The sequence below is a fragment of the Salvelinus namaycush genome, chromosome 33 (genome assembly GCF_016432855.1).
Source record: "Salvelinus namaycush isolate Seneca chromosome 33, SaNama_1.0, whole genome shotgun sequence".
NCBI classification, from domain to species: Eukaryota; Metazoa; Chordata; class Actinopteri; order Salmoniformes; family Salmonidae; genus Salvelinus; species Salvelinus namaycush.
Window position 1 is genome coordinate 21,148,434 of NC_052339.1, and position 27,182 is coordinate 21,175,615.

The 27,182-nt window shown below is 44.0% G+C and overlaps 2 protein-coding genes across 4 annotated transcripts; one reads left to right on the forward strand and one right to left on the reverse strand.

The window, feature by feature from the left end:
• The first annotated feature begins 4,192 nt into the window (after positions 1-4,192).
• Positions 4,193-14,723, forward strand: LOC120028025 (tumor necrosis factor ligand superfamily member 10-like). Of its 2 annotated transcripts, none has more exons than XM_038973148.1 (6): positions 4,193-4,814; positions 6,169-6,309; positions 8,013-8,082; positions 9,357-9,473; positions 13,636-13,880; positions 14,042-14,723. In XM_038973148.1, exons 1-6 carry the CDS (start codon positions 4,698-4,700, stop codon positions 14,249-14,251), a joined length of 900 nt encoding a protein of 299 aa, XP_038829076.1. In that variant the 5' UTR covers positions 4,193-4,697; the 3' UTR covers positions 14,252-14,723. The 2 variants fall into 2 exon arrangements, with proteins under 2 accessions (XP_038829076.1, XP_038829078.1); XM_038973150.1 differs by having other exon boundaries at positions 4,196-4,814; positions 8,013-8,058.
• Positions 14,724-16,034: 1,311 nt separating this feature from the next.
• On the reverse strand, positions 16,035-26,687 carry LOC120027797 (E3 ubiquitin-protein ligase MSL2-like). 2 transcript variants are annotated; one of them, XM_038972829.1, is made up of 3 exons: positions 26,621-26,687; positions 17,538-18,883; positions 16,035-17,431 (listed from the first exon to the last, which is right to left on the reverse strand). In XM_038972829.1, the coding sequence occupies exons 2-3, from the start codon at positions 18,801-18,803 to the stop codon at positions 17,120-17,122; spliced, it is 1,578 nt and encodes a 525-aa protein (XP_038828757.1). In that variant the 5' UTR covers positions 18,804-18,883; positions 26,621-26,687; the 3' UTR covers positions 16,035-17,119. The 2 variants fall into 2 exon arrangements, with proteins under 2 accessions (XP_038828757.1, XP_038828756.1); XM_038972828.1 differs by lacking the exon at positions 26,621-26,687 and adding an exon at positions 21,754-23,227 and having other exon boundaries at positions 16,310-17,431.
• Positions 26,688-27,182: the final 495 nt, after the last annotated feature.

Genomic DNA, 27,182 nt, shown 5'->3' on the forward strand with positions numbered 1-27,182 from the left:
TAAAATGTCCAGGCAACCAGACAACCACACCTCCCATGCCTCTTTCCTTTTGACTACCTAGCTGATCCTGTGGTTGTTCAATGTAAAGACAGTGAACTGTCAGCTGTCTATGGAAACTGATTTAAAGCTTTGAATGCTAACAGTCTGATACACTGAAAGACTGACCAACATACACATCTGTGTGGAATCTCTGGGTTGTGCAATAATATGTTGTATTTATTTATTTGACCATTCCAAGCTTAGAGAAGCAGGCAGAAGAGAGCCAAAAACAGACCTCACCACATGTTTTAACTACAGCCCCTGAGGAACAGTGTTTTACTAGGGTATAGGACCACTAAGAGAGAAACTGACACGGCATGAGACCAGACAGGCTGAAAATGATTTTTTATAGATATTATTTTAGAAATGAAGTAACTCACTGGGCAAAAATGGTTGAATCAACATTTTTTCCACTTAAAAAAAATCTGTGATGGAAAGCTGATTGGATTTGCAAAAAATCATTAACCTAAGGGAATTTTGTCATTTTTTTTCACCCAACTTTTGACCTAAATCCAATGACATGGTGAAATTGTTTGTTGATTTCACGTTGAATTCACGTGATTGACAACTCAACCAAATGTAAATCAAAACTACACGTTGAAATGACGTCTGTGCCCAGTGTGAAGATATGTTATGTGCAGAGAGAGAGAACATTGACCATAGAACGTGTGTGTTTTTATTATAAGGAATATTGTCTGTTCTAAATGCGTCCGAGGATCAGGTGTTGGTGTAATGTGAAGATATAAAGCCATGTGAACCAGGAATTCTAGGTATTCCAAATGGGCGTCTTTTCTTTTAGAAAGATCTGTCCTCCTTTCTCACACAATGTACATAGCTGTTGGTTTGGCCTATTATGTTGATGTGTTTTCCTTTTCCATTTTCTTTTCAATTTCAATGTACTTTAGGCCTGCCCAAAGTCATACATTTAGACATATGGCTCTGGGCCTGGCTATTGACCCTGGGTGTGATACCACTACTCGACAGATGGTGACACTGTTGTGCTCTACAGATTAGAAAACCCCTTCCAAGAATCAACTGATTGTAAACTGGTAGGGAACAAAGGCCTCCGTTTGAGCTTCAAAACTGTGAACAGTTTTATATTATCACTGAAGAGATTTTAAACTAATGAATATATGTACATAAAATATATATTTATCTGATGTTGAGTCTAAATGGATCTGAAGTTTCAGTGGTGTGTATTGGTTCAGCTAACTTCCTGTTCTGAGCACAGTATTGTAATATACTTACAGGTGAAAAATGTTTTTATTTTATTTAACTAGGCAAATCAGTTAAGAACAAATGCTGATTTACAATGACGGCCTACCCCAGCCAACCCGTAACCCGGATGACACTGGGCCAATTGTGTGCCGCCCTATGGGACTCCCAATCACAGCCGGATGTGATACAGCCTGGATTCGAACCAGGGACTGTAGTGACACCTCTTGCACTGAGATGCAGTGCCTTAAACTGCTGTGCCACTCAGGAGGTGAAAAATGTTCTTCCTGTTAAAAATAACAATTGTGTGTGTGTGTGTGTGTGTGTGTGTGTGCTGTTCCAGTTTAAAGAATGCAGTTTGAACCTTCAGGGTGTTTTGAAGCTGAGTGGCACGTCTCTTTATTGCTACAGGGTAAAATCACACACACAGAGACAGAGACAGATACATACATACATACATACATACATACATACATACAGTGCACACACATGCACACACACATACACGCACACTAGCACGCCAGCTATGTGAGTGTGTGAATTGAATGATAGCAGAAGGTTTTAGGCAGGAGATGGCGTCCCAAATTGAGAATTAGGGAACCTGTTCTAATTTTCTATCTTTCACGCTCTCCCTTTGCATTCTCTTTCTTGACTTCTGCCTTCCTTTCTTTCCTGGTCTCTGTCTCTCTACCTCCTATCTCTTTTCTTTCTCACACCCTGAAGAGGAAGAGGGTAACCTGACCCATCAGATGATCACATGACCTGTGACATGACAGTAGAAGGTGAACAGGTACAGTACATGCTCGATCAACACATCTGAGTGTGTGTGTGTGCACAAGTGACTGCATGTTAGTGTGTTTGTGCGTGTCCCTGACCTTGTTTGGGGAGTCAGTCTCTGTGCCCTGGGGAGTAACCTGTTAATCACTTGCTGCTGGATGATTATTTCAAAAGAAAACAAAACCTACAGAATGAAAATGGAGAGGATGTGAAAAAGAAGTGTGGGAGTCGATGGGGTAATGTGAGAGGAGAATGTTATCACTGAGAGTAAAGGTTACATTGTTCACTGCTTCCTGACAGGGAAAATGAGGGAGAGAGATGGAGGGGGGAGTAGGGGAGGAATAAGTAGGGAAAGGGAGAGAGAGAGAATGGGAGGAAGAGGGGTAGAGAGAGTGAGAGTTTGTGCTTCAGGGCAGTGTGTATCTAGCCCCGTTTATACCTGATTAAAAGATGCATTGTGATCAGATTTTTTGGACCACCTCCGGAGGTAGTCAGGCACGCATTGTGCCTAGATATCTTACTAATGTAGATATCTTACTAATCTGGAAAGTGAAATCACATCAAATCTTATTTGTCACATGCTTTGTAAACAGCAGGTGTGGACTAACAGTGAAATGCTTACATATATAAGGTGGGGCTTCCGTGTATGCCAATTATTCAATGTGTATTCTTAAAAAAAAAAAAATGAATGTATTTATTTTAAGATGCAATAAGTCAACGGTGCTACCTGTCAATGATATTAGAGGCCGGTATAATGATATTTTAAATGGTTTGACCATCCAGATATGTTTACACTTGATTGAGGAGGTGGTCAGGACGAGCTGATCACAATCAAATCAGTGTGTCCTTTAATTGTTTACACCTGTCTAAAAATGTGGGCACAATGAGGATGTGGACCAGATCATGACACAGGGCGCATGTTAGCACCAGGTAGAAAAGGGGCTTCTGATATTGTATCTCACTCTCTTCCCCTCTCTCTCTCTCTCCCCCCACGTCGTAGGTTGGTTCTGACTGACTGCCTGATTCCTGAAGTGAAATGAGGCATTGAGTTAGCAGCTCCCACTACAATGGTACTAGTTACACACACACAGTCATACAGTCACACAGTCAGTATATCAACTTTAGTTGGGGCTTTTCCTGGCGTCAGAAAAAATAAAGATGCCAAAAACAGATCTCTGGAAAACCCAACATTTCCTCATTGGCCATTGGTCGGTTCTCTGATTCCCAATCTTCCAATTGGCCCATTCTATTGTCTCCCGCCTCCCACCCCCCTGTAGTGTGCGTGTGCCAGATATTACTGCAATGGTCATGGATGCATTGTTTAGCTGTATTGTGTGTGTGTGTGTGTTACAGCCGTGTGGTTGACTGAATTGTTTAGCTGGGAGAGAGTTCTGAGGAGGTCATGTCAACAACAAGGTCTAGAGAGAGAGTTGGGAAAGAAACAGAAAATAGAGAGTGGGGGAGTAGAGTAGTAGTACAGTATTATTATTATTATTAGTAGTACTGTATTATTATTATTAGTAGTAGTAGTACTGTATTATTATTAGTAGTACTGTATTATTATTATTAGTAGTAGTACTGTATTATTATTAGTAGTAGTAATACAGTATTATTATTATTAGTAGTAGTAGTACTGTATTATTATTATTAGTAGTAGTAGTAGTACTGTATTATTATTATTAGTAGTAGTACTGTATTATTATTATTAGTAATAGTAGTACTGTATTATTAGTAGTAGTAGTACTGTATTATTATTAGTAGTAGTAGTACAGTATTATTATTAGTAGTAGTAGTACTGTATTATTATTAATAGTAGTAGTACTGTATTATTATTAGTAGTAGTAGCATTAGTAGTTGAGTATTTTTAGAGGACAAAGTTGGGAAAGAACTGAACAATTGGAGAGGGGGGGGGGGGGGGATTTGGGGAGTAAAAAAGTTATCTTGTGGTGTGTGTGTGTAACATCATAGATAAAGTGACTCCTGTCCAGTCACTCTCAGCAGGGATAATGACTCTATCACTCAGACCTCCCCATGTCCCCGAAACAGAGCTGGCTGGGAGAGGACACACACACACATTTCAACTGGAACTAATAAGAACAAGGAACTGACTGAACCCCCCCACACTCAGAATACCAAGTGAAACCGAATAAATCCGAGACTCTCAGGGGGACACGCATGCACGGAGCACAGATTGAGGCCAGATGTTTACAATACAGAAACTGAGAAACAAGATCCATTTATAAACCGAACAGAATAATCCTGTTTTTCGTTTGGAATAGAACAATGGAATAATATAAACATTTATTATTGCCACGTAGCTATATGCAATGCCTACAGTGGTTGAATAGAAGGGCAGATGTATAGGCCTATAGAGTTAAGCCTAAATCTCTGTGATCAACAACAGATAGTCTATAGCAGACTGACTTCCTAGCCTAATAATAACTGCGTATCAGTGTTGGTTCAGCTTTAGCCAGAACCGAAATCTTCTCCATGACTCAAGTCATGTTTTTGTTCTTCATCGTGGCCTTGCCTGCTCCTCCCTCTCTTTCCCTCTCCCTCTCTCTTTCTGTGCGGGAGGAAGGGGGGCAGAAGTTATAGTTACTCTCGCCTCCGCTTTTGTTCTGAAACCGGAGCGTAGCAGAGCAGGGCGCGAGGCGGTGGTCGGTATGGCGGGAGGCTCGAGCGGCTTCACATTTCTCGGGGTTCTGCTGCTCGCGGCCATTCTGCTGCAGACCGTGGCCGTTACCGTCACCGTGCTCTACTTCACTAACGTCCTCAACACGGTAAGAACCAGGGAAGAAGGAGGGGTAGTATACAGACACTTACTATTGAAGTATATGAGGTCGCTTGATGTAGCTTGGAATTTGCACTTTTGGGACTATTCCATTGGCCCCATTGTTTCGGGCAAACAAAGTCTGTAGGCCAACGTTGAAAGCATTTGAAATGTATTTGACCCAGGTTTGATACGGGCTGTTTGTGCTTATGCGATGTTGTCTTGCGCAGTGCATATTCAGTTGGAGAAAGTAGGTTTTCTCAAATAAAGCTTTTGCAGGAAAACGTGTTGCCTTGCAAGTTAATTACCTGAATTGTTTGTTTAATGTTAAAAAATGTTTTTTATTGTGTTATTGACTGTACGTTTGTTTATGTGTAACTCTGTGTTGTTTTTGTGTCGCACTGCTTTGCTTCATTTTGGCCAGGTCGCGGTTGTAAATTAGAACTTGTTCTCAACTGGCCTACCTGGTTAAATAAAGGTGGAAAAATAATAATATTGTAATAAAAATGGCCTATGTGTGCACTGCAGAGAACGCTCAGTGCATTCTGTAAAATAAAGAGTGTTTGTGTGTTGTAGTGCTGTGCTGGGATACAAGGAAGTTCTGTGTAGAGAACTGCAAAAGGCTGGCTGCAAGAACCAAAACTCAGACTATTGATATGCCAATTTTCCAGCTTGATTGTTTGCTTATTGTTTCACCTTATTTTTGCAGGGAAAGTTTAGTTCGTTCTCAAGTGCATTGTTCAAGTGCTAGTGAAACTGTAAATTATTGACTTTTTGTTAGGCCTTCTGTGGTATCCTCTCCTGCAGCTGTGCTCTATTTTTATGACATGTTTTATCTTCTCTTTCTCTCTGCATTGTTGGAAATGGATCTGTAAGGAAGCATTTCACTGTTAGTCTACACCCGTTGTCTATGAAGCATGTGACAAATGCAGTTTGATTTGATTGTACTTTAGTAACCTGGATTATTTCCATAATGATTGAGCAACAATGCTGACTCTCCCCTCTCTCTCCCTCCCCCTAGCACTCCCCCAGCTCTCTTTCCTCTGTCCCTCTCCAGTTCTCTCTGTCTGTCTCTCAGTGATTGTCATCAGTGTTTGTGGATGTTAATCATTCCTAACCTGTATACAGTAGGAAACTGAAACCTAAAATACATATACAGAGGAACTTTACTTATAAAGACTTTAGACAGTCACTCCATTTGAACATGGCATTATTAGTTTCATTACAGTGTAAAAGGGAGGCCCTGAAGTAAACTACAGTTTGTTTCTCAACTCTGGTTCCCCAAGTACACCCAACGACAATACACATTGTGTTATGTAGGAGGTGTGTATTATTGAAATGAGATGTCTGTGTGTGTTATTCAGATGAAGGAGACATTTGCAAGGAGCAGTGTGTCTTGTCTGACACGGTCTGACCTCAGAGGGGGGTACGTGCGCTCCCCGACCGAGGGGAGAGGAGACCCCTGCTGGCAGGTCACACAGCAACTACACACCCTCATAGAGAAGGTAACACACACATACACACACACACATATCCTCATCGAGTAGGTATCTGCCTCGCACGGGGCCCAGGTCTTCCAGGAGGGCTCCCGAGTGGTGCAGTGGTCTAAGGCACTGCATCTCAGTGCTAGAGGTGTCACTACAGACCCTGGTTCAATTCCAGGCTGTATCACAACCGGACGTGATTGGGAGTCCCATAGGGCGGCGCACAATTGGCCCAGCGTCGTTAGGGTTTGGCCGGGGTAGGCCGTCATTGTAAATAAGAATTTGTTCTTAACTGACTTGCCTAGCTAAATAAAATAAAAAGGACAGAGGTGCTCCCTATGGAATTTACCATTAACCACAGATTTAGGATCAGATTATTCTCCCTTAATCCTAATTTTAAAGGTCCAATGCAACCATTTTTATATCAATATCAAATCATTTCTGGGTAACAAGTAAGTACTGTATGTACTATTACAGAGGTTTTCATAAAAATGGTCAAAAAGAAACAAAAGTAGCTTTTTAACAAAAACTATTTCTCAAGGAAGAATTTTGCTAAAACTGCCTGGGATTGGTCTGCCTGGGAGGGGAAAACTAGCTGTTATTGGCAAAGAGGTTTGGAACTCTCTTTGTTATTGGTCTAATTTACCGCCTAGTAATGTCACCAAGCTAGCCAAAACTCCACCCATGCAAAATATGCTGATTAGAAAGTCCTGTGTACACTGGACAACATGTAAATTGTTGGTCCCGTGTTTCATGAGCTCAAATAAAAAAATCCCAAACAAATTTGTTTACATCCTTATTAGTGAGCATTTCTACTTTTCCAAGAATATCCATCCAGCTCACAGGTGTGGCATATCAAGAAGCTGATTAAACGGCATGATCATTACACAGGTGCACCTTGTGCTGGGGACAATAAAAGGCTACTTTAAAATGTGCAGTTTTGTAACACAACACTAAAGTCTCAAGTTTTGAGGGAGTGTGCAATTGGCATGCTGACTGCAGGAATGTCCAACAGAGCTGTTTTCACAATTTTGTTACTTTCTCTACCATAAGCTACCTCCAATGTTATAAAGCCCTTTTGTGGGGAAAAACTAATTCTGGTTGGCTGGACCTGGCTCCCCAGTGGTTGGGCCTATACCCTCCCAGGCCCACCCATGGTTGCGCCCCTGCCCAGTCATGTGAAATCCATAGATTAGGGCCTAATGCATTTATTTAAATTGACTGATTTTCTTACATGAACTGTAACTCAGTAAAATCTTTGAAATTGTCGCATGTTGTGTTTATATTTTTGTTCAGTATAGATTGTATTTTCTACCAGGATCTATCAGGTAATAACACTGATCATTTTTCACACTTTTACAGTGTTAGTTTCATCAGCTGTTGTACAATATGCTACAAAACACAGGAAAAAACACAATTTTGACTGCACTGGGCCTTTAACCATTAGGGGGGAAACGCAAAACTGACCTAATATCAGCAACTTCACTCCCCTCAGCAGAGTTTCAGACATACAATGGGGTCTTTATGGTGCAGTCTGGGATGGGATCCGCTGTGGTTTAATCAGCACTGGAATGTACTCACCTGGCCAGAGACACACAGACTCCATACACACACACACAGTTTGTGCAATACTGTTTTGTGCTTTTATTTGAAATGTGTTAAACAAATTGCCTCTATCTTATCCTTATCTCTCTCTCTCTTTGTCTCTCTCTGTCTCTCTCCAGTCTCTGTTTCAGCGATATCAGAGGGAGATCTCCTCAGCAGTTAGAGGTGAGATACACTACATGACCAAAAGTAAGTGGTCACCTGCTTGTCAAACATCTCAATTAAAAATGTATGGGGATTAATAAAGCAGTTGGTCCCCCCTTTGCTGCTACAATATAGCCTCCACTTGTCTGTGAAAGCTTTCCACAAGATGTTGGAACATTACTGCGGAGATTTGCTTCCATTCAGCCACAAGAGCATTAGTGAGGTTGGGCTCTGATGTTGGGCGATTAGGCCTGGCTCGCAGTCAGCATTCCAATTCATCCCAAAGGTGTTCGATGGGGTTGAGGTCAGGGCTCTGTGCAGGCCAGTCAAGTTCTTCCACACCGATCTCGGCAAACCATTTCTGTATGCACAGGGAAAGGGCCATCCCCAAACTGTTGCCACAAAGTTGGAAGCACAGAATCGTGTAGAATGTCATTGTATGCTGTAGCGTTAAGATTTTCCTTTACTGGAACTAAGAGGTCAACCCCGAACCATGAAAAACAGCCTCAAACTTTACAGTTGGCACTATGCATTAGGGCAGGTAACGTTCTCCTGGCATCCGCCAAACCCAGATTTGTCCTTCAGACTGCCTGATGGTAAAGTGTGATTCAACACTCCAGAGAACGCGGCGAGCTTTACACCACTCCAGTTGACGCTTGGCATTGCGCATGGTGATCTTAGGCTTGTGTGCAGCTGCTCGGCCATGGAAACAAATTTCATGAAGCTCCCAAAGAACAGTTATTGTGCTGACGTTACTTCCAGAGGCAGTTTGGAACCCGTAGTGAGTGTTGCAACCGAGGACAGATGATGTTTATGCGTTACGCGCTTCAGCACTCTCCGGTCCTTGTGTGGCCTACCACTTTACAGCTGAGCTGTTGTTGCTCCTAGACGTTTCCACTTACAATAACAGCACTTACAGTTGACCAGGGAAGCTTTAACAGGGCAGAAATTTGACGAACTGACTTGTTGGAAAGGTGGCATCCTATGACGGTGCACGTTAAAAGTCACTGAGCTCTTCAGTAAGGTCATTATACTGCCAATGTTTATCTATGAAGATTGCATGGCGGTGTGCTCGATTTTATACACCTGTCAGCAACGGGTGTGGCTGAAATAGCTGAATCCACAAATTTTAAGGGGTGTCCTCATACTTTTGTGTATATATAGTGTAAGTACCTGTCTGACCTATATAACTAAGTCATACAACTGGAGCAAAACAGCACCTTGTTCCCTGTGTCTATTTTACAAGTTCTATGCTGTTATCACTGACTGATGATCACACTAACTGATAACAACTAACTGGTGTTCTGTCTCTCTGTCAGACGAGATGTCCAGGGTGTTGCCCTCACTGGCAATGGAGGACCAGGCTTCTTCTCGCCCCAAAGTTGCCGCCCACGTCACTGGCAGCTTCGCTCCCAAAGCAGCGAGGGAGGGAGGAGGTGAGACATGTTTTAGTTTACACCCTTCAATTACAATAGAGACACTATGTGTGTGTGTGTGGGTGTGTGTGTATGACCCTTTGAAGACTGATGATGAACGCAGGTTAGACTTTGGGGGCATGTGGCTAACACTTGTGTGTGCTATGTTCTTCAGGTGTGTGTGTGTACACCACAGTGAGGGGAGAGCTTCAAAGTGATTATAAAAACTCAGAAAAACGTCCTCTCACGTCCTCTCACTGTCAACTGCGTTTATTTTCAGCAAACTTAACGTGTAAATATTTGTATGAACATAAGATTCAACAACTGAGACAAACTGAACAAGTTCCACAGACGTGACTAACAGAAATGGAATAATGTGTCCCTGAACAAAGGGGGGTCAAAATCAAAAGTAACAGTCAGTATCTGGTGTGGCCACCATTACTGCAGTGCATCTCCTCCTCATGGACTGCACCAGATTTGCCAGTTCTTGCTGTGAGATGTTACCCCACTCTTCCACCAAGGCACCTGCAAGTTCCCGGACATTTCTGGGGGAATGGCCCTCACCCTCTGATCCAACACGTCCCAGACGTGCTCAATGGGATTGAGATACGGGCTCTTCGCTGGGCATGGCAGAACACTGACATTCCTGTCTTGCAGGAAATCACGCACAGAACGAGCAGTGTTGGCATTGTCATGCTGGAGGGTCATGTCAGAATGAGCCTGCAGGAAGGGTACCACATGAGGGAGGAGGATGTATTCCCTGTAACGCACAGCGTTGAGATTGCCTGCATTGACAACAAGCTCAGTCCGATGATGCTGTGACACACCGCCCCAGACCATGACGGACCCTCCACCTCCAAATCGATCCCATTCCAGAGTACAGGCCTCGGTGTAACGCTCATTCCTTCGACGATAAACGCGAATCCGACCATTTGGTGAAACAAAACCAGTGAAGAGCACTTTTTGCCAGTCCTGTCTGGTCCAGCAATGGTGGGTTTGTGCCCATAGGCGACGTTGTTGCCGGTGATGTCTGGTGAGGACCTGCCTTACAACAGGCCTACAAGCCAGTCCAGCCTCTCTCAGCCTATTGCGGACAGTCTGAGCACTGATGGAGGGATTGTGCGTTCCTGGTGTAACTCGGGCAGTTGTTGTTGCCATCCTGTACCTGTCCCGCAGGTGTGATGTTCGGATGTACCGATCCTGTGCAGGTGTTGTTACACGTGGTCTGTCACTGCGAGGACGATCAGCTGTCCGTCCTGTCTCCCTGTAGCGCTGTCGTAGGCGTCTCACAGTACGGACATTGCAATTTATTTCCCTGGCCACATCTGCAGTCCTCATGCCTCCTTGCAGCATGCCTAAGGCACGTTCACGCAGATGAGCAGGGACCCTGGGCATTTTTCTTTTGGTGTTTTTCAGAGTCAGTAGAAAGGCCTCTTTAGTGTCCTAAGTTTTCATAACTGTGACCTTAATTGCCTACTGTCTGTAAGCTGTTAGTGTCTTAACAACCGTTCCACAGGCGCAATTTCATTAATTATTTATGGTTCATTGACAAAGCATGGGTAACAGTGTTTAAACCCTTTACAATGAAAATCTGTGAAGTTATTTGGATTTTTACGAATTATCTTTGAAAGACAGGGTTCTGAAAAAGGGTCGTTTCTTTTTTTGCTGAGTTTATATCACTACAGTAACTGGTAATACACTGCTCAAAAAAATAAAGGGAACACTTAAACAACACAATGTAACTCCAAGTCAATCACACTTCTGTGAAATCAAACTGTCCGCTTAGGAAGCAACACTGATTGACAATAAATTTCACATGCTGTTGTGCAAATGGAATAGACAACAGGTGGAAATTATAGGCAATTAGCAAGACACCTCCAATAAAGGAGTGGTTTTGCAGGTGGTGACCACAGACCACTTCTCAGTTCCTATGCTTCCTGGCTGATGTTTTGGTCACTTTTGAATGCTGGCGGTGCTTTCACTCTAGTGGTAGCATGAGACGGAGTCTACAACCCACACAAGTGGCTCAGGTAGTGCAGCTCATCCAGGATGGCACATCAATGCGAGCTGTGGCAAGAAGGTTTGCTGTGTCTGTCAGCGTAGTGTCCAGAGCATGGAGGCGCTACCAGGAGACAGGCCAGTACATCAGGAGACGTGGAGGAGGCCGTAGGAGGGCAACAAACCAGCAGCAGGACCGCTACCTCCGCCTTTGTACAAGGAGGATCAGGAGGAGCACTGCCAGAGCCCTGCAAAATGACCTCTAGCAGGCCACAAATGTGCATGTGTCTGCTCAAACGGTCAGAAACAGACTCCATGAGGGTGGTATGAGGGCCCGACATCCACAGGTGGGGGTTGTGCTTACAGCCCAACACCGTGCAGGACGTTTGGCATTTGCCAGAGAACACCAAGATTGGCAAATTCGCCACTGGCGCCCTGTGCTCTTCACAGATGAAAGCAGGTTCACACTGAGCACGTGACAGACGTGACAGAGTCTGGAGACGCCGTGGAGAACGTTCTGCTGCCTGCAACATCCTCCAGCATGACCGGTTTGGCGGTGGGTCAGTCATGGTGTGGGGTGGCATTTCTTTGGGGGGCCGCACAGCCCTCCATGTGCTCGCCAGAGGTAGCCTGACTGCCATTAGGTACCGAGATGAGATCCTCAGACCCCTTGTGAGACCATATGCTGGTGCGGTTGGCCCTGGGTTCCTCCTAATGCAAGACAATGCTAGACCTCATGTGGCTGGAGTGTGTCAGCAGTTCCCGCAAGAGGAAGGCATTGATGCTATGGACTGGCCCGCCCGTTCCCCAGACCTGAATCCAATTGAGCACATCTGGGACATCATGTCTCGCTCCATCCACCAAAGCCACGTTGCACCACAGACTGTCCAGGAGTTGGCGGATGCTTTAGTCAAGGTCTGGGAGGAGATCCCTCAGGAGACCATCCGCCACCTCATCAGGAGCATGCCCAGGCGTTGTAGGGAGGTCATACAGGCACGTGGAGGCCACACACACTACTGAGCCTCATTTTGACTTGTTTTAAGGACATTACATCAAAGTTGGATCAGCCTGTAGTGTGGTTTTCCACTTTAATTTTGAGTGTGACTCCAAATCCAGACCTCCATGGGTTGATAAATTTGATTTCCATTGATCATTTTTGTGCGATTTTGTTGTCAGCACATTCAACTATGTAAAGAAAAAAGTATTTAATAAGAATATTTCATTCATTCAGATCTAGGATCTGTTATTTTAGTGTTCCCTTTATTTTTTTGAGCAGTGTATATGCAGTATATCTGTCCCATGTGAGCTCTATGGCATCTTAGAGCAGCACACTTTCCATAATACAGTAGGTATTTAGGGGATTGAGGCAACATATGTCCGCAGACTGTTCAATTCTTAACCTATTATATTCTGTCTTAAGACCCAGCCCTGTCTACTGTAGGCAAGAGGGTTTATTGTCTTCTCAGGAAATCAGCCTTCTCTGTGTTGCTCTTGACACCACCATTCTGTCACACACGTCTGTGAAGCAGAGGTTCTGTTGTGATAACATCCTGTAGCTCTATCTGATTAGATGTTAACTTTACAGTAATGCTATTGGTTAACAACTCAGCTTTTGAATCCAAACAATCAGATGTTTATAAAGGAGTCTCAGATTCATTGACTCTTTCTCTTCTTGATCTGCTCTGGTGAGATACACTCTCACGCTTTCTTTCTCCACCCCAGGGACTCTTGGGGCATGGCCTTTCAGGCTATGACTTCTCTCTCTTTCCATGGATTCTTTGTATCCCTCTCTCTGATCATTCCCAGATTAATAATGCCTTGTAACTTAAGTTTATGCCTTATGTGAATTCATTCATTACAAAGTTATGAAATATCTGCCTTTGATAATATCAACTCTCAAACCTTTCTTGATAAACAATTTATGTAACTCAACAATAGTCCTGTTTACCCATTGCTAAATCATCTTTATGGAGTCAGATAAATATTTTAATACTTTGATCATATTAATTGCATAGTCTTATTATGGGTCGCATGTGAGGTATGCATATATATTTATATATCAAATATTACTTCACTACAGCTGTTCTATATTATTCTTAACTGATTCTATTCTGTCTTAAGACCCAGCCCTGTCTAAGTCCTGACCCTGCCTACTAACGCCTGTCTCCTTCCTGTCTGGCCACAGGTTCTCCCGGGCGGCGTGTGCAGGGGCAGAAGATCTCGTGGTGGGAGGGGCATAAAGGGCTGGCATTCCTTCAGGACGTTCGATTGATTGATGGGGAGCTGGTGGTGCCTTGCCCAGGACTCTACTATATCTATGCCCAGACCTACTTCAGACACACCCACCCTGGGGGAGAGGAGGGGGAGGAAGACGTGGAAGAGGAGAGGGAGCAGAGGGGGAGGCCCATGTTGCAGTATGTTTATAAGAAAGTGAGTTCACAGGGCCAGGGTCATGTTCAGGGGGCTTGTAGACATGAAACAAGAAAATGGTTTGAAATGAAGGTGCCATCTGAACTTGTTCTATACGTTTTTCCAGTTTCAACAGTTATATCTTACTGTATAGTGGTGGTGCTGTATGCCCCCTCTTCCAGGTGTCTTCCTATCCGGTACCCATCCTGCTGATGAAGACCAGCCGTACCTCCTGCTGGTCCCGGGACTCCCAGTTCTCTCTGCACTCCGCCCACCAGGGAGGGCTGTTCCCATTGGCCACCGGGGACCGCCTCCTCGTCACCGTTAGCAACGCCTCCGCCATCGACATGGATGAGAGGAGCAGCTTTTTCGGGGCTGTCCTGGTCAGCTAGTGGTCAGGAGTTAGTCTATATGGTGGCTTGGGGCTAACGGACACCAGCATTCTCACTGTTTGGGAGCCATATGTGTGTGTGTACTGACAGACAGATCATTCTGAGAGCTGTGTGTGAGTATGTGTGTTTGTATGCATGCATGGGTGTGTGTGGGTGTACAGATGTACAAAGCTTTAAGCTCTGTGACTGCTAGGCTGAACATGCGAGGAGGCGTGAGCAGAGCTGGTGTGGTTATCCTATTATCTTCCACCCTGGTGCCGATGGCCTAGCCTTCCCTCATGGCTCATCCAATTAGCTGTGTCCGAAGCCAGCAGGCCTGTGCTGATTAGATGAAAAGCAGATGAGTGGTGTGAGGTCGTGGGCCAATGTCTGCTTTAGAACTTCAGGACAACTGACCGACAATGAATCAGTGAGGGGATGATTGTGGATAACTGTCTTACTGCTCTTTTCATATTAAAAGGATGAGTGTCTCTTTTTCCTGTTTTTTTTACTCTCAGAGATGGGTTTTAATGTAAAATTTGAATGTAGGGTGTTTTTGTGTTGTGAGTCTGTGTTATAACTGTAAATACATTGAATGTACATTGCTTGATTGTAGACTTTTACATTCTTAACACAACCCCAAGCTCTCACCTGAGCAACATTGCCTGCAACCACATGTTCAATTCAGCACTTTTTCACTTTTGTTTCAGTTTAAATGTTTCAGGCCATGACCCAGGAGGCCCTACTGTAGCCCAGGCCCACCGTCGCTATTGGAACCAGTGCTAGGACATGGGTAATGTTGAGGACTTTACAAAAATATTTCTTGATTCTCCCACCGACAGACAGAAGGTGGACTGATATAGATGTATCTGTAGATACAAACAGACAAGTATGCAGTGAGACAGAGGGAGAGGGGTCTGGACAGGGTTGTCAGTTTAGCCGCTTCAATAGAGGAGAATTATCTGCAGATGTTTTGGGGGAAGAATTGTTTTCACAGCCCATACAATCATGACTCCAGATAGTGTTTGTGTGGGCTGTGGAGGTGACGGTTACCATGGAGACTCACACTAAATCTTTCATCAATATGAATCAGACTCATCCACGAGTCCAACTGCTCTCATGTTCATGTAGAATTAGCCTGGTTGCTGTCTCTTTTCAGCTATTTCATTCCACTTCTTGTACTCTGTGTAATTTGCCAAAGAGGGGCATACTCTTTTGGTAAATGACATGTGTGGCAAGTAGTGGAATGCTAGCTAAAACGACTAGTAGTCTGACCAATGTAGAACGGAATCTGTCTAAGTATGTGTGTACAATAAAGACACTGTCCAAATGAAAAGGATGCACTCTAATCATTTCTCAACACGAGTAGGCTACCATAGCTGCTTTGGCGGCAGGTAGTCTAGCGTTGGGCCAGAATCCCAGAGCCAACTAGGACAGAAAAATCTGTCAACATGCCCTTGAGCAAGATACTTAATCCTAATTGCTTCTGGAAATTGCTCTGGAAAAGAATGTCTGCTAAATGGTGGAAATATGTTTGTTTTTTGTTGAAAATCTGTAGTATTAGGCTACCATAGCTGTATAGTAGTCACAGTTGAAAGCATCCAGAGGGTAGTCTTTCAGTACCAGTCTAGCACAACAAAACAGCTGGGTCAAGGCTGTCTGTTATGGGTGAACATTACATCATGTACCTCCTGGTAACAAGCTTACGAGCTTCTGCTGCCACCATGTGGGTTGTGCATGTAGTGTCTATCACTAAACATCGCAAACTAGTGTTGATACTGAAGACTGCAGCTGACTCAACAGAACCAGAGGGTCATACCAAAAATATTTATGGGGCGTTCACATGCTAGTCGGGAACTTGGAAACTCTGAAATGTCCAACTTGCTACCTGGTTGTAGATATAGTTGAAAACTTAATTACCGACATGCTTAATATTCTGTGACTATCAACAGTGGACTAATGAAACAATTTCCTTTAAGTAATGTTAAGTAATTTGTACAAAGTGAATTGTGATTATCTTATTGGACTTGAAATAGTCTGATATGATTTCAGTTTGAGTGTGGAAAAGAGAGACACAACTTAGGTTTTGATTTTCTTTTTTGTGGAAATATGTTACACTTATATTACAGGTTTTTAAATGCCCAGAGGGAAAATGAAACCAAAGGACAGTTGGAGACAGCAGAAACTAGCACTAACAGGACAGCGACATAATTTAGACAGAACTGCCCACACTGGATCTGATAGGCTGGCAGCTGGAGTGGGTGTGGCCAACTGCTACCTAGGTTAGGTGACCTCCAATAAATACTGCAAATGTTTGTTGTTAATGTAACTTATAAAATATATCATAAAATGTCCTTTTAAATGGAATTTGATAAGTTCTGTGTACAAAAACAAAAAGTTCATAAATTACAGCCAGTCTATGGATGTCTGTCTGTGTCTGAGTCCTGCAAACCCAGGGCCAGCCTCAAACAACACCATATTACCCATCTAGTGGACTGAGGCCCTGACCAATAATAGTGCACTATCTAGGGAATAGGATGCCATTTGGGACACTCACTTTTCACTGAACCACCCCTCCCTCTGACAAACAGTGCGACAAGTCCATCTCAGGCCGAAACGTCATGCCCTACACATCACTGATAGTACAAAACAAAACTTCTAACCCTCACAAAATGAAATCTCTGAACATACAGTAACGATATCCCTCTTCCTCCATCATCAGTACGTAAGACCAAAAGCACGTTCCGGGCGCTGGCTGGACAGTGTGCATGTGTCTCTTAGTCACACTTCCTCTCCCGCCCGTCACAGTAGCTGCCTTATTCTTAACCCCGCCCCTCCAGGTCCCTCTTCACAGCCCATTGGTCAATAATGTCTGAGGAGGACATGTCTTCAACAGTCGAACCTCATGTCCAGCGAATCATCAAACCCCCTGTCCTCATGTCCCGCCCCCACACTGGACAGGAAGGACACTCCCGTCACCCCAGACGCTCCTGTTGCCGTGGTGATGAGCTGGTTACCATGTGGGGTGTTGCTGGTTGCCGGGCTGCGCAGGGCTGCAGCGGTGATGGAGGTGAGGTTGATGCCGAGTGTGAGCCGCGTCTGTTCTAGAGCCTTCTCTGGAACCGCAAACGCCTCCAGCTTCTTCTCCCCATTTGCCATGTAGGAGTTCTGGCAGCCGCGGCAGATACAGTCCAGGCATGCCTTGGAGGAGAAATATTCATATTATAATTTACAATCAGTGAACTACATGTGGACAGGGGAACAATGTCATTTCAGACCAAGCCATAGTAAATCTTTAGTAACTCACCTTGCGGTTGGAGTAGCAGGGGCAGCGCTGCCCTCTGCAGGTGAGAACAGAGGGGTTCTGAGTGGCTCTCCCACACTTACAGCCCTTCTTCTCCACCGGCTTCTTGTATAGGGGCTTGGAGGGGCTGGGTGGGTGGGAGAGAGGGTGAGCATGGCCGTGGGGGTGGGGTGGAAGGCGGTCACGGGGCTGGGCGCGGGGCTTGGGGACTCCCTGCCTGGCCTTGGAGTAGGCCTTCTTAGGGCCCCCGTGGTGCTCCAGGCTCTTCTTCAGGCCCTTGGATGACACCAGCATTGTCTTTCCCAACTTTGGAGGCCCTCCGTTGGGCACGGGTGCCAGGTGAGGCGGGGTGATGGCGGAGTGAAGTTTGGGCTCCCGTTTGACAGTGGCGGATGGGTTGGGGAGGTGAGAGGCGTTGGTGGTGCTCAGGGGTGAGCCTCTGAGGATGCTGGCGATGGGGAGGGGCTGCACCTTCTCACTGTCGCTCTCAGAGCGTGAACGCTTGCGGTGGCAGCGAGGGGGTAGGCGGGAGAGAACAGGGATGGGCTGGGGGAGAGGCAGAGGAAGTCTAGGGATGTTCTCTGGGGGGAGGGAGGGGGTGAGGCAAGGGGAGTCACGGGTAGGATGGCAGTATGATCCGTTGTGGGGGGGAACAGAGGGAAAGTCTGGCTGGGGGTCAGGCGGTTCAGGTTCGGGCTCCAGGGTCCTAAGAACCTCCTCCACGCTCAACAACAACGTATCTCCGCCATGTTTATTAAGCTCCTCCCCAAATGTGCTGATGTCACAAAGTCCCACCTCCCCACTACCTAACATGCCAACACACACAGGTAGCTCCTCCCCCAAGCTCTCCTGCTTCAGAACACCTCCCCCTGTAGCTAAGGTAACAGGTGGTGGCACATCTTGATTGGTCAGGCCGTTACAGTCATGCAGCCCATTAACCCCACCCACAGGGCTAAGGCCCTCCTCCTGGCTCTCCTCTTCAGCCAGAGCCTCATCAGGTCTGAGGCCAGACGTTGAGGGGGCCGTCGGGGGAGACTGGCTCGCAGTGTCCTCCCATTCCTGCCCGCTTTCGGCCAATGAAAGGCCCTCATTAAGAATGGCGAGGAGGTCGGGCGAATCGCTGGCTGCACTGGCGATGTGAGGGGCGAGAGGTGATTGGGCGATGTAGAGGCAGAGTTTCCTGTAGCAGTGAACCAATAAGGAGAGCTGCCTGTTCTCCTGGAAGCGGGAGTAGTCTTTACACCAGGAACAGGACGGCTTGAGCAGCATCCTCTGGCCCTTACAGCCCCGACACACATAGTGCTGGCACTGGGAGTTAGTGGGCGCTATGGGGTCCTGCAGCAGGTTACCTGGACAGAGACGGAGAATAATTAGATGTAATTTACGGCAAGACAACATTGACTTATCCTTTATTCAACTGGGTAAGAACCACTGAGGGAAATCACTCCAGCGGCAGCATTATAACCGTCCATACAACATGACAACTCAAACCATAAACAGGAGCCATAATTATTCATAACAAGTCAATGATATGAAGCTTAGCAGTGGACTGATATGAGTATTGAGGTGGGCTATATATAAAAGTGGTTAATTAAATTGCTGTTCAGCTCTGAATATTCAACTCTAATGCAATGAGCACAACACCAAAGCAACAGCATATTAATTAAGTGTAATGACTTTAAATCATAAAGGTTTAAATGAACCCCTTTGCCATCTTAATATACTGAACAAAAATATAAACGAAACATGCAACAATTTCAAAGATTTTACTGAGTCACAGTTCATATAAGGAAATCAGTCAATTGAAACAAATTAGGCTCTAATCTATGGATTTCTTTGGATTCCACATAAGTGGGCTGGGGTGCAGCCATGGTTGGGCCTTGGAGGGCATAGGCCCACCCACTTGGCAGCCAGGACCAACCACTTGGGAGCCAGGCCCAGCCAATCAGAATGAGTTTTTCTCCACAAAAGTGCTTTATTACAGACATAAATACTCCTCATCTGTGGCATTGTGTTGTGTGACAAAACTGCACATTTTAAAGTAGCCTTTTATTGTACCCAGCACAAGGTGAACCTGTGCAATGATCATGCTGTTTAATCAGCTTCTTAATATGCCACACCTGTCAGGTGGATGGATTATCTTGGCAAAGGATAAATGCTCACTAACAAGGACGAAAACAAATGTGTGCATAATATTTGAGAGAAATATGTTTTTTGTGCGTATGGAACATTTCTGGGATTTTTTTTTTCAGCCCATGAAACATGGGACCAACACTTTACATGTGCTTATATATTTTTGTTCTGTGTAGTTTAACATGGTTCAAGTTAGTAAGTGTAGAGGGTTCCTATTCTGTATGCTTATTTCAACCATTTATAAAAGGTAAAATTAAGAGGCAGCTCAAGACTGACTGCCTCTGCAAGGCTTGATGACAGCTGTGCTTTGAGAGCAGCTTCCTTAGCTACGCCGGTTGTTAGGGACGGCAGCTGAGAGAGGGGGCTTGCGGGAGGGAGGGATGAAGGGAGTTCCATTTATAAAGGACAACAAACATGCCTTAGATACAGGACAGACTAGGATGCATCCTCTACTCGTCACACACACAAAATTCATTAATATACTCTAAATTGAAAAAGTATCATGAAAGTGTGCGACAAAAAGTTTAAACAAGACTGCAGTTTTATGGCACCAAAAATCAAATGTACAGGTATCTGACAAAATAAAGGAAACACTTGAGTAAATGAGAGCTACAAAGTATATTGAAAGCAGGTGCTTCCACACAGGTGTGGTTCCTGGGTTAATGTAAATGATAACTTGTTCTCAACTGGCCTACCTGGTTAAATAAAAATAAAATAATAATAAATTTGACAATTAACATACCATCATGCATAGGGTAATGTATAAAAATGCCAGGATGCCATTATTTTGTCTACCCACAGGGCACGAGTGGTCACTGAAAGGTTTGATGTAAACCATATAACATCTCAACCCAATTGAACACTTACGGGATATTAAGGAGCAGCGCCTTAGTGTTTCCACCACCATCAACAAGACACCAAACTATGGAATTTCTCGTGGAAGAGGGTGTTGCATCCTTCCAATAGAGTTCAAGATGCCACTTTATATAATGTTTACATACCCTATATTACTCATCTCATATGTATATACTGTACTCTATACCATCTTGCCTATGCCGTTCGGCCAGCGCTCATCCATATATTTATATGTACATATTCTTATTCATTCCTTTACACTTGTGTGTATAAGGTAGATGTTGTGAAATTGTTAGATTACTTGTTAGATATTACTGCATGGTCGGAACTAGAAGCACAAGCATTTCGCTACACTCGCATTAACATCTGCTAAGCACGTATGTGACCAATAAAATTTGATTTGAAGATACTTGTAGAATATATGCCACGGTGCATATATTCATCGGCCCAACGCCCTATTAAGACACTGTTGGCGTTTGCTTTATTTTGGCAGTTACCCGAGTCGCTGCCTACACACAACAAAATACGTATTCTACTATGCACCTGTCAAAGTAAACATTGCGTGTGAGAACTGGAGTAACAGGGGAAAACATCACCCCATTGAATGAACATCATACTCATTAATAATTTGTAACAGTGACGGGGAAGGCTATATCTATGCTTAGGCAACCGTTCCAAATAATACAAAAAGGAGAAAACACACAGCACTAGTATTCTTTACCGCGCATCTGCTCCGCACTGGGGGGTTAATCTAGAGATGAATTTTTAAAGACTGCGCACACACGATGGATGCTTAATGAATGTATACATTTTTTTTGGGGGGGGGGGGCGCGCACACTCCTCTTCTGCCTACATGCACCTGTCTAAAAGTGATTTAGTTACATATGGAGGTGGAGAAGGGAGGTTAACTAGCTATGATGAATGCGGAAATGTAACTAACCAGTGCAATAGCTAACTTGTTAACTAACTCATGCAAACAAACAGGTCAAATTAGCCACCCTGGATCAGTGTGTATAGCTATGAGATACATTTTATTGGATCATAGTGAAATGTGCAGTAGCTAGCTTGCGAAGCTAGACAGCTCTACGCCATCGGCTAAATAGTTGCTCCGACATTCAATAGAAATGGGGGTGTGTCATGGCGGGGAGAGCTAGGCTAGTTAGCTATTGCAACTAGCTGGATATCTACAGGGGAACCGAGGCTGTTAAAATAATAATACCAGTGCACCTACCACACACGAGGCAGGACAGCGACTGGCGGAAGAACGGGAGCAGCTTGTAGAGCTCCGCCAGGGCCCGTGGGTCGCGAGGGTCGCACTGCAGCACCGAACGACACGCGGACACGTACAGTGTGGTCGCATTCACCGGGTTCATCTCAACAGCCAAGAGACAGAAACATCCAGTCCGAGAAAAAAGCAAAACAAACGCACAGGTCCGACCTCAACGAAAGTCCCGTGGCTCCCGTTAAGCGGGGATGGGGCTCGCGACTCTCTTTTCGTCCGTTTTATTATTGGCCAAAGGAGGCGGGGAGCAGGCGAGCTGTGTCGAGGGCATAGATGGGTGATGTAGTTAGCTGCTAACTTAGTTTAGCTTGACACCAGCACTATTTTGGCTAAGATATATGATATGCACCAAATAGGCAAATTGATGTGTGATGCAGCAAATCACAACTACAAAACACACACACATGAAGTATATAATCTGGTAGTACGGGTTGAACATTACATTACTGTGTTCATAATCACAACCAATCCATCTTTAAGACTATCGCTTTCCCCTTTTCCACGGCACAAAATATGCCCAAATGATCATCATGGCACAAAAAGAAAACTGTAAATCCCATTAATAGCATAGCTAGCTATATAAAAATAAATCTGGAGCAAAAATGTATTCAAAATTGAATTAATTCATCAAAGTCCGTTCACATGTCTTCCACGAAATCCGTGGTGCGAGCAGAACTCGCTGGTTATTCGACAACAATACAGTCACTGGTGTGGTCGGTGGCGCTCTTTCTCCTTCTCCGGCCTCCAATTATACACTGCTAGACACCTTCGTACCAAATTCAAAAATAGCTGCTTTGTTAATGTTAATAGTTAGAACTTATTCGTTCATTCTCCCTCCTTCCACCATCCTTATTCGCAGTTTTATTATTCGCATTCTTAGCTAAAGTTGGCTCCTCTCCTTTTGGCCTGCATATTCGGGGCACATAGGCAGGGATAGCTAATGTTAGCGAGCAACACAGATTCTGTTGTTGTCTGTGGTTCATGGCGGCTACGCCGCGAAAACAAAACAGGCCGTCTTGGCTCCTGCTAGCGCACTGAGCTAAAGGTAAAGCCAGTTAGCGCAGGATAGCTAATAAGAGGGGGTATACTGGAAGAGGTAGCGGAGATGGAAAGATAGTGTGGAAACCTTTGTTGAAGTAAAATAAGCGCCCGTGAGAGCACCGGAGTATATTTACGCCAGCCGCGCCAGTTTGGAGCGGCGGCATCAGGAACAAAAATAGGCCGCTTTTCCTCTTTTTGGAGTTAGTCCCTCGTTTTTTACCACCTCTCCGGTTGGGTATGAGCAGAAAAGCAGTCGGTGTTACGAAGTCCTCTGTCGGCGTTCGAAGAACACTCCGGTGTATTATTGGAGTAGCTAATATTGGAATAGGTTTGTGTAGCCTGCTGCTATCGCTAGCCGCGGAGGTTCTTCTCCCCTCCCTTTTCCTCCCCCGTCCGTAGGCAATCAAACAGGGGGCGCTGTTGCTCACATCTCGCGAGAATACAATTCAAACTGGTTCCCTTGGTTACATAAATGTTCTCTCAAGTCAATATATTATATTGACATGGAAAGTAAACACTTACATTGTCAAAGTAAACACATACCAAATATGGTCAAAGACAGGAATATAGTAGATTGTTTGTAATCAAGCAATAATAATGAGGGTAGTAATCATATTAATAGCAATTGCAACAAATAATTAAAGCTGTAAGCAGCAATTTATTTATTTTTTATTTAACCTTAATTTAACTAGGCAATGCCAGGGTTCAAGCTGTTCGCCCAATGTGCCACAATCAGGACAAATCGGACACATTTTGGACCATATCTAATGATGTTGACTATTTTAAACGCCTTCTTCTCGAGAACAGCTGGACTCGATCTGCACCAAATTTAGTACATTCCCTTTACAGTAAGGTGACCAGATTTCTGAAATTAAAACCGGGGACATTTCCAGTTCGGCGGTCAATATATCATTAAAATATCCAATGTTATTATCTATGAAATAAAAAAGGGGGACAATTCCGGTTTCATGTATTTAGTCCAATCTGAACAGCCATTCAGTGGTCCTGGTAGTCTGGGTAGAATAAGAGCAGAAGAGAACATGAGCAAAATTGAATAAAAAAACAGACAATAGTATATGTGAAATACTTAACATAATAAAGAAATAAGATGATGAGATTGGTAACTACGTAATATACTTATACCAACCTAATCTGTATATTTATCAGAAGAATGTATCTTCTTCACAATTGCTATGTCTTTGGCCAGCTTCTCCATGAACTCCTGGCAGAGGAGGTTGAAGTTTGTCTTCACAATAAGCATGGCCTTGATGGTGCTGTCCATATATCATTCATTTGGGAGAACACTCTCTCGACTGGTGCACTACTTCCAGGTAAGCACATGACAACAGACACTAATCTAGCCAGGTTAGTGTGTGGGATGTTGTTCTCTTTGAAGTGGGTAACCACCATGCTCCATCTCTGACTAAGCCGTGTCTCAGATGTTTTCCATTCTTCAAGCGATCCTCTCTTTAGGAACTTTTGCTGGCCAGTAACCTCGTCAAACAATGCATCCTCATTGATGGTCACATTGGGGCATTTTTCCTGCAGTGTGGCTGCTGCCTTCTGGATCTCTTCACGCTGAGGTTGCCTTTTTAAAAGGAGAAAATGTAAATCTTTTCGATTATCTGTGTGCTTTCCCCATGCTTGCAAGTAGTTCACAGTCGTAGTGAAGAATGATTGGGATGTTTTGAGAAAGCTCTCTTTAGACATTGCTCCATTTTCCTCTAGCTCGCTCAGAAGTCCTCTGACCAAAACTGGAATGAAGTTGTCATCATGTCTTGCAGTCAATTTTGCCTCAATGTTTCTCAGAATTGCAGCTGACTCCACAGCACAGCGGTCCTGGCCTTCAAGCATCTCGATTGTGTCACTGAATATGGTCAGGTTTCCATGGACAAAGGCCAGCCAAAGTTCAGTCAGTGGATCTTCGAACATTGTTCGCAGGACAACAGGGCATTTGTCTTCAGAAAGAAAGAAGGATTTCAATGGCACATACCTTTTCAGCACTCTTTCTAGAGCAGGGAACATGGACAGCCAGCGAACATTTCTGTCCTAAAATGTTATGGTACTCCTGGCCAACAAACTCACAAAAGCTCTTCAGTCTTTCTACTCCAAAGGTGAAAATATGAAAATATCTTTGTGAGCAGGTACTCAACATCAAGGGGAATCATATCCAAAGCTGTTCTGGCCGTGTTATGAATGATGTGGGCAGGACAACCTAAGCTAATCGCCTCCCGCTGCAGAGCATTTTTAACTTTGGTATGGACATTGACCCTCCCCATCCTATTCAGTCCTCCAAAGTTGGTATTGGTGTTGTCGGCAGAGAATGCCACGACTTTGTTTTCCAGGTTACATTTTTAGATGACCACCAGGACCTCAGCTGCAATCTCCTCTGCTGTTTCTCCTTTCAATTCAACAAAATAAAGCAGGTTTGTTTCCACAGATGTGTTGCCATCATATATCTTACAATATCTGACTAGTATTGGCAGCAGCTTTACATGTCCATGATTGGACGCATCAATGGACAGGGACACAAATTCAACCTGGTCTAGGTCCTGTGTTACCAAAGTAGTTACCCATGGTGTAAACACGTTACTCACTATGGCTTCACATTTTGTCCTAGCACATGTAAACTTCGGCTCATAAAGCTTCCGTGTCAGTTGTGCTGTGCAGCCCAGAGATCTGTAACTATGATTATGTTGCATAGTGTGGTATGCAAAGACATCCATCCTGCACAGCTAAATCATATTCTTCTTGGGAAGGCTCTACCTTCTTGAAGAATGTGGTGACAGAGGGCATACCAACACAGGCAATCAGAGAGGCTTTATGCTTTTTCGTCTGTTGATGTTCTACCACTACCGTTCTTCCCCCGCTGCCAATTGAAAAAGAGGAATTACAAAGGGTGCAGTTAACCATTCTATCGTCTTGACATGTGCGTATAATTGGACATTCCCTCATGTTGTCATTAAAATGGCATTTCCGTTTCTTGGTAAGAGCCATTGTACCTCCTCTGTCTGCTCTTCTTCACTCTCTTTGTGTCACTCTTCTTACTCTCTTAACTTTTTCTTCTCCTCCAATCTTTCTGCTCCTCTTTTCTTCACTCGTTTTCCTGCTTTCTTCCTTTCCTTCTCTTCACCTTTCCACCTCACTCTTCCACACTCTCCTCGCTTCACTCTTTTTACTCCCTTAATCTTTCCTTCTCCTTCTCCAATCTTTAATAATAAATAGTACACTATTATATAAAATACTTTGGTTAACAGATTCCCATTGCTTGCCTCATTTTTGTATTTTATCTCAAAAACATTGGTTGGAATAATAAATTGTCAGTCTCTGTAATCATATCTTTACCTTTCCTCTTCTCTCTCTTTCACTCTTCTTCCTATCCAGTTTTCCTCCTCTACTTCCTCTCCACTCCCTAACAGTAATCATTATGCTAATGTTATCCATGAAAATGTCAAAATATATTTTCACACTACTTATTATAATGCCAAACTATTTAAATTGTAATCTACAAATAAATACTCTCATAATTAATTGTGCATTAATTAAATATAATCATATTTTCAAAATAGCCCGTCCACTGCATGTTTACATGTGAATGTATTTTAACCTAGCTACCATGACAGTAACTAGCTAACCTAACTAGATAACTTAGTCGACATAGCTAATGTTAGCTAGCATAACCTATTTAAAACCTTATAAAGCAGATCATCTATCTATATAATAAATTGTGACATTATAACATCATTAGCTGGTATCTCAAATGATTGTAACTTACCTGGCTTGACGTTTGTGGTGATGTTGTGGATTCACTTGACACTTCTTAGCTTCTGGCTGAGTTTTCCACAGCAGTTTTCTCTAAAACTAGCGCAAGCAAGTAGTTAGAAGAAGAAGAGTGAATGAGGCTGATATAGCTAGCAGCCCCCTCTGCTGGACAAAACAAGCACAACGCGATTGAGACGTCAACCGGTAGACTGCTGTCCGGTCTTTCTTGCCACGTAAAATATAATTTCACTTTGCAGTCTGTTTTTAACGCACAGTTAAAAACAGGGACATTTCCTGGCACAGGCCACCAAAAATGGGGACTGTCCCCGGAAAACGGGGACGTCTGGTCACCCTACTTTACAATGCCTTCGTAAAGTATTCAGACCCCTTGACATTTTGTTACGTTACAGCCTTAATCTAAAATGTATAAATATATATATATATCCTCATCAATCCACACACACAATAACCCATAATGACCACGCGAAAACAGGTTTAAAGAAACTTCCCCCCCCCCAAAAGATACCTTATTTACATAAGTATTCATACCCTTTGCTATTAGACTCGAATTTGAC

Coding starts and splice junctions, on each gene's coding strand:
- LOC120027797 (XM_038972828.1), bottom strand. CDS start 21,895: ATGAACCCGGTGAATGCGACCACACTGTACGTGTCCGCGTGTCGTTCG. Junction 18,884..21,753: donor GCTGTCCTGCCTCGTGTGTG/GTAGGTGCACTG, acceptor GTCTCTGTCCAG/GTAACCTGCTGCAGGACCCC. Junction 17,432..17,537: donor CCTGCTACTCCAACCGCAAG/GTGAGTTACTAA, acceptor TTCTCCTCCAAG/GCATGCCTGGACTGTATCTG.
- LOC120028025 (XM_038973148.1), top strand. CDS start 4,698: ATGGCGGGAGGCTCGAGCGGCTTCACATTTCTCGGGGTTCTGCTGCTC. Junction 6,310..8,012: donor TACACACCCTCATAGAGAAG/GTAACACACACA, acceptor GTCTCTCTCCAG/TCTCTGTTTCAGCGATATCA. Junction 9,474..13,635: donor AGCAGCGAGGGAGGGAGGAG/GTGAGACATGTT, acceptor GTCTGGCCACAG/GTTCTCCCGGGCGGCGTGTG.